At 48.5% G+C, this 13,291-nt stretch overlaps 6 protein-coding genes across 6 annotated transcripts; 4 read left to right on the top strand and 2 right to left on the bottom strand.

Moving 5' to 3' along the window:
• Positions 1-195: 195 nt before the first annotated feature.
• F5147DRAFT_712120 (uncharacterized protein) lies at positions 196-3,414 on the bottom strand. The gene is given in 10 exon segments (XM_041438340.1): positions 196-647; positions 696-1,298; positions 1,352-1,648; positions 1,695-1,865; positions 1,917-2,186; positions 2,240-2,327; positions 2,376-2,824; positions 2,868-2,869; positions 2,882-3,197; positions 3,255-3,414. The coding sequence occupies 10 exon segments, from the start codon at positions 3,357-3,359 to the stop codon at positions 462-464; spliced, it is 2,487 nt and encodes an 828-aa protein (XP_041289264.1). The 5' UTR covers positions 3,360-3,414; the 3' UTR covers positions 196-461.
• Positions 3,415-3,798: 384 nt separating this feature from the next.
• F5147DRAFT_763060 (cytochrome P450) lies at positions 3,799-5,440 on the top strand. Its single transcript, XM_041440616.1, has 7 exons — positions 3,799-3,828; positions 3,885-4,288; positions 4,340-4,433; positions 4,492-4,543; positions 4,599-4,726; positions 4,780-4,850; positions 4,887-5,440. Exons 2-7 carry the CDS (start codon positions 4,023-4,025, stop codon positions 4,993-4,995), a joined length of 720 nt encoding a protein of 239 aa, XP_041289263.1. The 5' UTR covers positions 3,799-3,828; positions 3,885-4,022; the 3' UTR covers positions 4,996-5,440.
• An 880-nt stretch (positions 5,441-6,320) lies between these two features.
• On the top strand, positions 6,321-7,850 carry F5147DRAFT_655798 (uncharacterized protein; the record flags this gene model as incomplete). The annotated part of the gene is made up of 2 exons (XM_041434019.1): positions 6,321-6,717; positions 7,189-7,850. 2 exons carry the CDS (start codon positions 6,321-6,323, stop codon positions 7,848-7,850), a joined length of 1,059 nt encoding a protein of 352 aa, XP_041289262.1.
• A 338-nt stretch (positions 7,851-8,188) lies between these two features.
• F5147DRAFT_712112 (uncharacterized protein) lies at positions 8,189-8,508 on the top strand. The gene is given in 2 exon segments (XM_041438339.1): positions 8,189-8,418; positions 8,434-8,508. 2 exon segments carry the CDS (start codon positions 8,258-8,260, stop codon positions 8,492-8,494), a joined length of 222 nt encoding a protein of 73 aa, XP_041289261.1. The 5' UTR covers positions 8,189-8,257; the 3' UTR covers positions 8,495-8,508.
• A 1,525-nt stretch (positions 8,509-10,033) lies between these two features.
• On the top strand, positions 10,034-10,498 carry F5147DRAFT_712110 (CHAT domain-containing protein; the record flags this gene model as incomplete). Its single annotated transcript, XM_041438338.1, has 1 exon — positions 10,034-10,498. The coding sequence occupies exon 1, from the start codon at positions 10,100-10,102 to the stop codon at positions 10,496-10,498; it is 399 nt and encodes a 132-aa protein (XP_041289260.1). The 5' UTR covers positions 10,034-10,099.
• Positions 10,499-11,109: 611 nt separating this feature from the next.
• F5147DRAFT_336835 (uncharacterized protein) lies at positions 11,110-11,957 on the bottom strand. Its single transcript, XM_041429280.1, has 4 exons — positions 11,724-11,957; positions 11,471-11,652; positions 11,251-11,393; positions 11,110-11,196 (listed from the first exon to the last, which is right to left on the bottom strand). The coding sequence occupies exons 1-4, from the start codon at positions 11,762-11,764 to the stop codon at positions 11,146-11,148; spliced, it is 417 nt and encodes a 138-aa protein (XP_041289259.1). The 5' UTR covers positions 11,765-11,957; the 3' UTR covers positions 11,110-11,145.
• Between the last annotated feature and the right edge of the window lie 1,334 nt (positions 11,958-13,291).

The following is a 13,291-nucleotide window of genomic DNA, read 5'->3' as shown; positions in this document are numbered from 1 at the left end:
CCAGCTGGAGCTCAGGTGCCACGAGCACAAACGGGAGAGTCACGCGAATTGCTTCCGCAGGATCAAACGTTCCGTCCTTACATATGGTAGATATCACTTCGAAACGAACACATTCCAAGCTCAAGACGTGGAACTTCTAAGCCATCGCACGAGGTTGGCACAACACCTCAACCTACTAAGTGAGGAACGAGATTGTTCAACAGTCCAGACGACACAAGAAATGCATTAGCCACACCATTACATAGATGATTTAGGTATAGGCCGCATAATTACAAAAACAGGTTACCATAGAGTGATCATGTTTGAACTCCAGCAGGTAACACAGAAATACATCGACACCTCACACTCCAAAATCTGAGAAGCGGTATTCAAGAAGAGGCGGTAGGATCAGGCACAATCGAGAAGCTGTGCGTGGGAGAATCAGTACATGCCACGATGGCTTGGTGATCGAAAAGGTGAACTCACGCTTTGCTCCTCCATTCCTTGCCCTCCTTCGCCTTCTCCTCGCGTTCGGTCGTTCGATTGACCCACCCGGATGGATGTCCTTCTTGAATCATCGAAGCGCGTTTATTATGGACAACCTTGAAATGAGACTTGCTCTCCGATGTCTTGATCGTTCCAGATTCGTCCTTCTTGTGCTTGAATAGCTAACATCATGGTTAGCGGGATAACTCACGAAATCGGTCAAGACCTACATCTTCTAGCACCTGACGGCGACTCAATTCCTCATTTGTCTTCGTCTCCTCCATTCGATCCCTCACAGTGACAATCTGTCCGTCAAGATATTCCAGACCAGTCCTGATTGCCTGTGCAACCGCCTTCTGGATGTGACTCTTCACTACAGTTGTCATGATAGGTTTGAAAGTCGTATACAAGAAATTGTACTTGGAATCGCGGATGCTAAACTTCAGCGAATCCACTTTGACGTGCACGTTCTTGACTTTGAAGACGGAGCTGCGATCTCTGTCGGCAGAAACAAGATGGATAGTCACTGTCATGCCTTGTCCACCGAGGATAATGTCTGCTAAGCCAGAGTCCTTCGCTTTGGGGAATCCAGTTTTCTTGTTGTAATAGACGGCAACGTCTCGCATGTCCGCCTGGATCTGTGCAAGTGTGATTGTGAACTCGTGATGCCGCTCATCTTGAATGGCGTCATGCGGGCTAAACTTCAAAAAGTTAAATGCCTCCATAGATATAACGTTGGGGAACATGTTGCGTCCTTGAAGAGTGAGGTTTTCAACGACAAGATCAAGCGCATCGTCGGTGTATTCGACACGCGGAATGGGTACATATCCAACCTCGAGTACCAGTCTTATTAGCCTCTTACCCCAGCAGCTGGACAGTGACGTACCTCTTTCATCATCGTAGGCAAAATGAGGTTTCTGATATCGCTCCAGAGATCGGCCTTAAACTTCAAGCTACCTTCACTATCAAATAGTAGGTCATGCGTCAATCGAGCCCAGTCATCGCCGAAGCGTTTGTTCAAAGGATCTTCTCCCATCGCCGAGAACCATTTTCCAATGGTATCAAAGAGGTTGTCGAAGTGGTCTTTGTACTTGTGGTCCCAAAAGTGACGACCTGACTCGAGAATCTCGTGACCCTCGCGGTTGCAATTATCTTCCAGCACGAAGCCCGCCTCAAGTAAAACCTACACTGCCGTGAGTATGTTATACCATGTCTATAATGATACTTACCTTGCGAATGTACGTGTTCAAACGATGGAACCAGTTCCTAAACTCGTCGTCGCGACGAGCATCGTCGATGAGAGCATTGGAAGCGTCAAAAATACCATCCATGCTGCGACTGTTCGCGAAGCGCTCGAGCAGGGTACGAAGCTCAGACACGGCAGCATTGAGTGCTCTATCCTTCGCGAGGATTAGGTGGAGCCAAAACATTTACACCGGTACAAAACACACCTGCGTGATGACACTGCCGCGTTCTTTGCCATGGCCAGCAGTAGTTTGCGCGTAGGAAACATATCGCTCGACTTCGTCGAGGAGCCATCTGATGGCGTCCTGGTAATCGTCATGCTTTTGGCACTCAATTATAACCTTCTTGCCACGATAAATGAATTGATCACGGCGCTCCACGGGGAAGTACTCCTCAGCCAGGAGCTTGCGTCCTCGCTCGTAGTGCTCGGAGGCTCGGTCTCGGTGCTGCTGGGGGAAGCGTTCAGACAAACCACCCTACGACAAAATGATTAGAAATGGCGACTCAGATGAAGAAAATATCAACATACTGCATAACCGCGAATGCGTTCCTTAAACCCCCGTTTTTTCCCCTCAGTTTCTGAAGATGAAGTGTCAGGTCCAGCGCCTTCCACGCTGCTTGAGAGGTGAATGAGCACACGACCTGGATCAGGAAGAACTACACACCCTTGCTGACGAGCCTGGTTTACTTTCTCTTGAGCTGTATCCTGAGCCTGAGATGCTTTGTCTTTCGCGTTATCCTTCACATCATCAACAGTAGCACGGCCCTCGCCAACGATCTGCTTCCCAGATTTCTGCGAGCTGTCCCCTGTGGTTACTGTGACGTCATCAGCGCGAGGGTCATGCGCAACGACCGTATCCGTTGCGGGAACTTTCGCCTCCAGGACTGGTGTTTCACCAGGGCCAACTTTGCGTTCACCTTTGGTAACGAACTCATCTTGGGGAGCAGCCTCGTCGACACGGGCAAGCTCTTCCTCGCCGGGACGCAAGCTCTCAGCAACTTTCGAAGCTCCTTTAGCAAGTATGTCTCTTCCGATGACCGAGAAATCAGAAAGTAACTTGCGAACTTCTGAATTGGTGAGGATAAGGGAAAGAATAGTACGCAGATGGCGAACAGCTAGCAGTGCATTGCATTGAGTACTTTTTCAAACAGATCATGGACGCACACGCACCAGTCTGGCGGTCTTCGTCAATTTTGGGGTGATCAGGTGCGACTGCGCTGGGGTCGGTCTTTACACTGTCAAGAGAAACATCGCGAGTATTCCAGATAAAATTCTGGAAAAGTTCATCGGCATTTTTCTCGTTGACTATGATACGCGCAGTTTCAATAATTTCACGAGAATCTTGAACAAGTTTTCGCCCGTCTTGAGACAGCTTGGTCTCATCCACTGGTGATGACTTGAGCAAATACTGCAGTGTCTCGTCTATTTGATGATTGTCTGGCATACGACCTTGGCGAAATGCTTCAATCACGCCGTAAAAGTTGATCTGGTCCGCAAGAATATTGAGCGAATGTTGTTACGAGTATTTAAACAAAAAGCTGACCTTTCTGGAGACATCAGCCTCCTTGGCAGCTTTGTCCGTTGGTGCGGCAACAGAGCCTGCCTTGGGGTGTTCTGAAATATCTTGGGTTGCTGGCGGGAGAGACATGGTAAGGTAAAGAGGGTTTTTTGGAGTTCTCGTTTGTATTCCCAACTGGTTTTATCTGACCGCAACTCGACGTCATTGTTCAAAGTTTAAATCAACTAATGACATCACTTCCGCCCAACAAAATGCCCATTTTGGACACTCTGACATAGTACCTTTTTAAGCACGCCGCAATGCTGATTCCATGCATAGATTCCTTCCCCGCTGGTCTGCAGTGAATCCTAGTGAAAGTCAGCAAGAGGTCATGACTAGTACATGTAATGTTGTACATCGAGGAAAACTGAGAATAGGTTGTCAGCCGCATTTCAAAGTTTTTCGAAAATAGCGCTCGCTAGTCATAGAACTTCTCGAAGGGAGCATTTGCTAGGATTGTTTGGTGCGTTTAATTAGGTGTGTTTGGTTGCGCTTGGAAAACACGTCATGACATCATGAAACTGTACACGTCGACTCGTTGAGCTTGTCGTATGCTCAAGTGAGTTCTGTTCAGCTCGGGAAATCTTAAGCTTCTAGCTGAGAAGGAATTTTTAGATGTCTTCCGCTGGCGCCCGATCTCATCATGTTGGGTCTTTACTGGGGGTCACTACTGAACAAAAATAAATTACGACAGATACAATTCAGCCCATAATGAATCATGGTACCAAGTGGCCGCGAATCAGTGACTGATTTATGACCACTTGTGCAAGCTATGTCGCTTCAGTCATCTTGCGTATCATGTATGGCAAGTCCAGGCCCACCACCATATTTGCTCCCGAAATCGTCATCATCCACAAAATGTTCAAGCGCTCCCAGAATCTCATGCGACCTGGTGCGTTATTGGTAGAACGCTTCCCGAAAATTAGATACCTCCCGGAATACACAATCGAGTTGGAGAAATGGAAAGGAAGGAAAGTCAGCTTTTCTATGATCAGCTCAATCGTCCTTCGGAAGAATGGGTCGGTTTTTGAATATCTTTTCCAAGTACCCACCTGACCAGTTCTTCATAGGCGACCGGCGAAGCTGGACCCTCATTTTCTCAGTAGCTTCCCGAGAATTAATCTTCGCACAAGCTTTCGGACGAAGAAATGGCCTATCTCGCCGGTTCGCTCTTTGGCGCCAGTGATTATGGTTGTCGTCATCTGCTGCATGCTATCCCAAGGCGCAGGAGAAAGTGCAAGAGGAACTGGACACCATCATTGGTCGTGACAGGGGTAGGTCAGCATATGAGCTCATCTGAGTAAACGAAACTCAGCCCAATTATCATAGCTCTCATGTTGGACGACTACGGTTCCCTTCCGCAGATTGAGGCGTTCAAGTTCATGCTAGAGTGTCTTCGCTGGAGGCCTGTGACAACTATTGTATTCGCCCACCGTGCCTTGACCGACATCCCACACGTACGTTTCCAATGATTTGGCCTGATTCCTGAATTGATTTGCTGGTTAAGTAGAGAGACATTTGCATACCAGAAGGCGCTATCGTCTTTGGGCAACCACTGGTGCCGACTAATGTGCATTCTATGTAGGCGAAATCTGTGCGCTGATCATGCTTTGACAGGGCTATCTCGCGCGACCCAAACGTCTATCCCAACCCTGACAGGTTTGATCCTGAGAGATGGCTCGACAGCGATGGCAAAATCCGGGAAGACCTCAAGTTCCCTTCATAACCTGGCGCTCCTCTTGTGGTTGTTCAAGATCACGCAGGACCCAGAAACCTTATCGACTGATCGGGCTTTGTGGATAGCGTGATTGTGCACCCCAAACGACTCCGAGTGCTGCGCGCTTCCAGCCACGGAAGGTACCGTTATGGCCAAGTATGGAGAGGGGTTGTAGATGGGCATGTAGTGATGTATGTATATATGAGCTTGGGATATGGTAATATTTTCGTGCTGTACACATCGACTCCTCGTTGAGCTTGTCGACGTCGTTCGGAGCACCGTCCATTGCCAAAATTTTCGATTTTTGTGATCCGGGCCGCTATCTCTTTTCTTCCTGCCCAGAACACTTACCGCCCACGCCTATGACCCCTTTGGTCCTACGGTCTCCTACCTAAAACGTAGTTTACACATTACTTAATATTAAACATGCAAAAAATAAACACTTATGTAATAGCTCGCTGCGAGTTTTTGTGGTCATTGTTATTGTCGTGCTTGGTGATGCGGCCAAACGTTGGAGTCACAATTCCCGAGACCAGTTGTGCTATTGGGGATACTCATTATATATACATTATTCTCATTTAAGAATAGCAGTTAAATTTGTCAAGTTTTGATTACATTTACTGAAATGCCGGTCAAGTTGTTTACCTCTCCGTCAATCCTGACCCAAGGGAGGTCCATTTCCCCCTTCTTCGTCTTCAATGTGAGATGTATTATATAATACAGATACATACAAACCGGGATGGTGTTGTAAGCCAAGGGGGGTCATAGGCGTGGGCGACCCCCTTGGCAACTTTGAGCATCCCTAAATGATCCTACTAGTGCTGCTTGCGACTTGTCTATCTTTCTCCGTTTCTGAGGTCACAGAAGTATGTAATTGAAGGTCAATTGCAATCACTCCTCCTCATTTTCTCATGTTATCCTGGATAAAAATTTTGGGACGTGATACCAGTGCACAGGCTGTACATGCAGGTGTGCACGTGTACTCTATACTAGGGTGCATTACTCTAACGAGTCTCAACCTCACTGTGGTTTTCCAGTCCGCTGTCCATTAAATTCCTGGGCTGGCTGAGCACTCACTGCATCATTCCCCTCGTGGCAGGTCTTCTGTGTACCAGTACTGCAGTTTCAGCTCTGAAAGCGTGCATTGACTCTGATCTCGCTCCATTTTTCACTCAGCGACCTTTCACAGCAAGATGGGGTGGTGGTCATCTTGCATCACTAACCTGGTGTATCGAGCTGGGCTGCGGCTTTTTCTTGCAAGCCATCCTCTTCGGTCCCTTTTTCTCAACAAACATGCAAACAGCCTTCTAGAGAGATTTGGGCAGCATGGCATCATGTCTGACCTTGATGAGTCCATCGAGCTGCAGTGGGATACATTACTCCTCCATCCCCTCAGTCATTCAGGTCAATCCTTGTCTCTGAACAATCTCGCAGTCAGCCTTATAAACAGATTCCAGCAGCATGGGATCATGGCTGACCTTGATGAGGCCATCGAGCTGCGTCGGGATGCATTACTCCTCCGTCCCCCCAGTCATTCAGATCGATTCATGTCTCTGAAAAATCTTGCTGTCAGCCTTCACGACAGATTCGAGCAGCATGGGATCATGGCTGACCTTGATGAGGCCATCGAGCTGCTTCAGGATGCATTACTCCTCCGTCCCCCTGGTCATTCAGATCGATTCATGTCTCTGAACAGTCTTGCTGTCAGCCTTCACGACAGATTCGAGCAGCGTGAGATCATGACTGACCTTGATGAGGCCATCGAGCTGCTTCGGGATGCATTACTCTGTCCCCTCGATGATTCAGATTGATTCTTGTCTCTGAACAATCTTGCTGTCGGCCTTAGCAAAAGATTCGAGCAGTGTGGAACCATCTCTGACCTTGATGAGGCCATCAAGCCGCATCAGGATGCATTACTCCTCCGTCCCCTCGGTCATTCAGGTCAATCCTTGTCTCTGAACAATCTTGCTGTCAGCCTTCACGACAGATTCGAGCAGTGTGGGATCATGTCTGACCTTGATGAAACCATCGAGCTGCATCGGAATGCATTATTCCTCCATCCCCCTGGTCATTCAAATTGATCCTTATCTCTGAACGGTCTTGCACTCAGCCTGTGAGACAGATTCCACCAGCGTGGCTTCCAGTCTGACCTTCATGAAACATTTAGCTTATATTGTCAACTCTCCCACCTATCACATGCAGCATCTCGCACAGATCTTCATGTTGCTAAGTCGTGGGTGGCCTTCGCTGACACCCTCAATCACAGCTCTGCACTGCTTGCCTATAAGACTGCATCGAGATTCCTAGATCAGCAAGTAGCTCTCTTGTCACCTTCTTTGCATCATTTCGATGTCATCAGGGAGGCTGTTTCTTCCCTTGCCACAGATGCTTTTTCATGCAGTATTCGTCAACATGCTCTGACAACTGCAGTGGAGCTGGTGGAGCAAGGTCGTGCAGTATTCTGGACCCAGTTGGCATGCTTCGGCACGCCGCTGGATGAACTTTCTGTTTCAAGTGACACAGGGGCGGCCTTGGCAGAAGAGTTCAAATGGTTAAGTTTTCGCCTTCATAACGCATTTGATCAGCCTACTGAAGACCAGTCTCCTCAAATTCGGCAACTGACCATGCAATGGGATGATGTGGTTTCATGGATCTGCACAATTCCTGACTTTTCTCGATTTCTCCTGCCTCCCCTTTTCTCCGACCTGCAGAAGGCAGCTGAAGGCAGTCCTGTCATCATTAGTGCTGCTGCGGTCCGGTCCAGAACCATGGTTCGAACTGGACTTTTGGTCCGGTTCTCCGCGGTTCGGTCCATGGTTCTCGCGCCAGCCAGAACCGGACCGGAAAACGGTTCTCGGTTCTAGATCTTCCCAAACGGTCCAGTTCTGGTTCGGCCTTCCCGAACCATTCTGAACCCTTATTCACTTCCACTTCGACAACTGTCGTCTTCGGGATTCACGTTGTTGATTAATCAAGCTACATTTAGCCTTTTCGAAGGTAAGCACTAACTAATTAAACTCTCAAGTCTCTCACCCGCTCACCTCTATAACAGGAGGTTCTATTCATTGAGGACTGGCTACAACACTGCGCAAGACTACCTTTTACTGGAGGTGGATGTGTTAGGCGCGGTCAAGGTGGATTTTGGAGGGATTGTGTCTTGCGCTATGCTGCAGAGGTGTGTATTTGTGCTCTGAATGCTGATGGCTCCCTCGAGGGCCAGCACCCATCGCTACCAGCGCACGACCCATCACACGCCACACCACCTGCGCCTATGTTGATGCCCGCCACCTCACCGCATCCCCTCTCACTCGCTTGCTGTTCTTTCTGGCTGGCTTTTGCTGGCTCGCTCGCCGTGTCTCACTCACCCACTGTCTCTTGCTCACTGTCTCACACACCCGCTGGCTGCTCTCGCCCACTGTCTCTCACCCCGCTGTCTCTCACCCTGCTGTCTCTCACCCTCCGTCTCTCACAGCCTGCCTCGATGACCTACTTTCGGATCCAAAGGTGAATCGATATGCATGTCTCATTGCATATTCTCACAACTGAATGCGCTCTGCTAGGCCAACAAGTTGGCACTCCATGTACGGGACACGCCACCCATGTACGGGACACGCCACATGTTGACAACACCACCGGGAAAGTTGGTCCCGTTTTCTGGAATGTAGCTCTTGGTGGCACAATGGTCTCATTCGAGTTTTGGGCTACTCAGTGAGTTCTCTCTGGCATGCTTTGTGGAGCTCAAGTATGTGTAACGTTCCCACCGGTCGCATCATATTTTGGATCGAACCTCTCGTGCCAACCCAACTCCCAGTACCCTCTCACTTCCTTTGGCACCCTCTCGCTACCTTTGGAGCCCTCCCGCCATCAAGTTGACAAGTTCAGCGCCCTCTCACTACCTTCAGCATCCTCCCGCTTAGCACATCCAATGCCACCAGCACCATGCGCAAACGCGCAGCGCATGTAGACTCGACTCTAGATGGGGAGTTCTCTCAGCTGCAAAGGTGCGTCATGGTGTTTTATTGTTTCAGTGTCTAATAAATTTATTATTTGTATATGGTACCCGCGCTCGCCACCATCTCACGCTGCTGCTCACTGCCATCTCCTGCTGCTGCTCGCCGCCATCCTCGACCCATGCTCATGATCGCCATCCTTCGCTGCCGCTTTCCTATTTCTGGTTGTGTCAACCCCTCGTTATCACAATCACTCTCCTGATACCTCTCGCGCATGGTAATTGGGGGGGAGCAGCCATGTTATTAGATTAGTTACTCAACATGTATACTACTTAGTACTTTGTCAATGTTTTTTTGCGTGCTCTTACAGTTTTTTTTTTGGTTCGGTTCGGGTTCGGACCCCCAAAAAACCGAACCGGACCATAGAGAACCGTTCTCTATGGTCCGGTTCTGGGTTCGGACATTTTGTAGAACCGAACCGATGGTCCGGTTCTTGGTTCTCGTCTAGGACCCTCCGAACCGGACCACGGCAGCACTAGTCATCATTGTCAATGCTAGTCAGTACTGCTGCGATGCCTTGATTGTCCTGAGCAACCAAGATCCTGTGCACATTTCAATTGATATCACACAGACCGAAGTTTCTGATTTGTCCTCCGAGTTTCAGTCCCTTTCAAAAGAATTTGGTTCTTTTGATACTCAACTCAAGCTTGTCAGCATCCTTCGTAAACTTTGGTATGACGTCGTCGGCCCCGTAGTACAAGCCCTTAGGGTGTTAAATATCCTCCCTGGTTCGCGTATCTGGTGGTGTCCCACTGCTGAGTTCACACTGCTTCCTCTACATGCAGCAGGAGCTTACAAGAAGAAGAGAGATAATTTGTCCCACATTTACATATCCTCGTACACCTCCACTTTGGCGACTCTTGTTCGTGCAAGACAGGCAGGTTTCGCGAGATGCGTCCCCACAACATTTTGTTGCCATTGGTCAAGGAAATCCGGATGGAGGGAGGCCACTTAAATATGTAGCTCCCGAGATAGCCGTTGTTGCCAAGTGTCTCAAGCCCATTGTGTCATCCTTCACGTGGCTCGAGGACAGCGACGCAACGGTCAAGGGTGCATTTGATGCCCTGAACTATAACCAGTGGCTTCACCTGGCCTGCCACGGAATGCCTAATCGACAGCAACCATTGAAATCTTCCTTTGCAATGCATGATGGGCCGTTGATGATCAAGGACATCATCCGATCCAACTGGCACAATCCGCAGTTCGCATTCTTATCAGCTTGCCACACTACCGTGGGCAATGAGGAGAGTCCCGATGAGTCGATCCATCTCGCCGCAGCAATGCAATTCTCTGGATTTCGTAGTGTGATCGGTTCCATGTGGTCTGTCGACGATGAGGTCGCACAGGGGGTTGTGTCTGGTTTTTATGAGAACCTGATCGATGATTCAGGGAGATTGGACTGCACGCACGCTGCAATGGCATTGCACAAGGCTTTGAAGAAATTGCGGCGCAGTGATATTCCACTGGAACAGCAGATTGTATTTGTTCACATCGGTGTGTAGTTAGAGACCCGATTTGCTATATTATTCCAATTGCTGTATTTTCATTCCATTGCTCTCCTGTTGCTTATATTTGTTAGATATTTCTGCATAATACTTCGCTGTTCTGTACTAGTGCCACACACACTGTCCCGCTGAATGAACTCCTACATCGTCACAATTTTAAGTTATTACAAGGACACGCCTTCGGTCTTCTCTTCGACGACAAATTGTATTTACAGTAGCACGCGAGGAAACACGACATTCGCGCAATCCTACTCTTCTTTCATCTCTACAAACAAACACAGCGTATCCCTTCGTGTCCTCACCCTGGACAGGCTGAGGCTGGACAACGCCGTATATAATTGGCCGGATCGGCCCTGGGGTGCGATGACACTGGAACGGGCACGGACTACTAGGGAACCAAGGCCAGACCTCTATAGCGGGAGGCTACGGCTCTGTGACCTGTCTATCGAGGACAGACTACGACATGAGCCAGGACTCCTGTCACCGCGCCAGGACCCCTGCCACTCCCGTTCCTGTCTTGCAAGAGCGCCCCGCTCCACCGGTGTGCGCTTTTCAAGTAAGAAATCGGCCTAAAGTTGATCGACTTCTGATTAATCGGAGGAGAAAACGAAGAGGATAACGGAAGCGTGGACATTGTGGAGTCATCAAATAACGTGGGCACCATTAAAGAGCAAGGAACAGAGTCGTGATTGATTCTTGACGGAATGTAAGAATTACTGGTGCTGGACAGTATTAATAAGAAGACCTACAGTTGAGTACGTTGATCTTCGACGATACGCTTGTCCTTCAAGGGCGTAAAGCAAGGAGTCGATTGGTGTGGAGCCTGAGGAACTCAGTTGAGTGAGAAGTTGAGAAGGGTGTTGCATGATCGTTCGCTCGCCTGTACGAGTGACTTGTCTGCATCAATATAGTTTGGAGGCAGACACCACGAGCTCCGAAACCTCCGAAATGCTGAGAGAGTTCACCTACCAGACAGTTCCGACCTTGTGGGTAATCCAGATGGCGAACGAAGATAGATTATTGATATGAGCCACATGATACTCCCTGCGATGCCACTTCTGAGAACTAACTTGAAGGAAAGGTTGAAAGGATGAGATGCATTGTACAAAGAGACAGTCCCAAATAGCAGGGGCATTTTCGTCAAGCTCAGTCTAGATAAAGAGCAATAACTGAGCTAGTGGGCTTGCGCAACCCAGCATGACGCGGGCAAGGGTGCACATACACTAGTACTGATAGTGAGCTGAAGGGGCTAGACGCTTCCATTCGGATCGACGACCGGTCGAGAATGAAAAATGTGATGGAGTCGAACTATGGCTGGTCATAATCATCTATTGGTTGGAGAGTAAGGTTTGTAGCTGCTGCAGTACTTATTGATATTGTTGAGGACCGCCTTTACTGCAGGAGCTAAGTAACCTGATATCGGCAGTCTTGAACTTGCTTGTTTGTGCTTTGACGTTATTCCTAAAAATCGATTCACTGGTTGAGCAGAAAGACATTTGTATACCAGAGGGCGCTATCGTCTTTGGCAACCACGGGTACCTAACGGTGCACATTCTGGGAGAAATGTGTGCTGATCACCCTTTGACAGGGCTATCTCGTGCGACCCGAACATCTGAATCTATCTCGACCCTGACGAGAACATCCAGAAAATGGACACTCTAGGACCAAAGTCTGGAGTAGACTCTGGGGCACTTAGTTTTTCCTATCAGAGTTTCAACATCATATGGCTAACATACCACGTAAGCAGCGGGATCACAATCACCCCATCAGCCACACTACTGACGACGACGAGCAGGTGGGTGTGGAGTGTTGGCAGGCAGCGGCGGGAGGCCAATAATACATATTGCGTATTGTGGTGCAAAGTTGTGTCTTGTCATTTAAACTCAGCTGAACTTTGCCGGACTTACTGATGAGCCCGACCCTGACTCGGGCTTTGACGGCCGTGATGGCCAGGGGTACAATGTAGGATCTTGGGCATTGACTCGAAGGATTCCGGGGACTGCAAGATCTATACATTTCATTTTCAAAAGAATATCACCGTAGCAATAAAATCAAATGGTCATGTTCACAATGAATGAATCTCCTATAAAAACTCAGAGGTCAATAACTCAATTTGTTGTTTAATTTTCAGGGTGCACTCGTCGAGTCCAAAAATTTCCCGAACCTCTGTTCAATGTGAATCAAGTTGAGCAGTCAGGCAGTGATCTGAATACACCTCTTGTATGTATGATATATACAAAGAAGAGTCGGGTCTGTTCAAACGAGTAAAGACCCGAATGTCGCATGAGCGAATCAGAGCCAAATGAAGGCTGAAATGCCGCGAAAGGGTTGACCCTTGGATATTGTACTCACGGGATGCAGTCAGATGCTTATTCAAACAATAATGGGGTGGTACCATAGGAACATTTGGTCCCGGATACTACAGGAAGGACGATTAGGGAGGTAGAGATACGTGGGCTACCAAATTACGACGCACAGGTGAGCAGAACAAAGGAAGCAAGACACCAGATGAACGGATAATATGAAGAAGCTAGGTAAGCACGAGACTGTAACAATTTAGCAGTGAGACAATGCCAATCCAGAATAAAATGAACAACTTGACAGATATAAGAATCTATTGCAAAAGGAGGGAAGTGAGTTGTCGAGACCATGAGTGAAACTACTGGCCTTGAATTTGGCAGTCAATTTGATCTAGTCTGCAGCGGAGAGTGAGCACGGACAAAATTGAACAGCTTACGGCGGTGAATTGCGAGAAGGTACAAAAACACGGCGAATAGTGTGAATGGCGGG

The sequence above is a fragment of the Suillus discolor genome (assembly GCF_016758755.1).
Source record: "Suillus discolor strain FC423 chromosome Unknown F5147scaffold_57, whole genome shotgun sequence".
Classification (NCBI taxonomy): Eukaryota; Fungi; Basidiomycota; class Agaricomycetes; order Boletales; family Suillaceae; genus Suillus; species Suillus discolor.
This window is presented reverse-complemented; position numbering and strand designations above follow the sequence as displayed.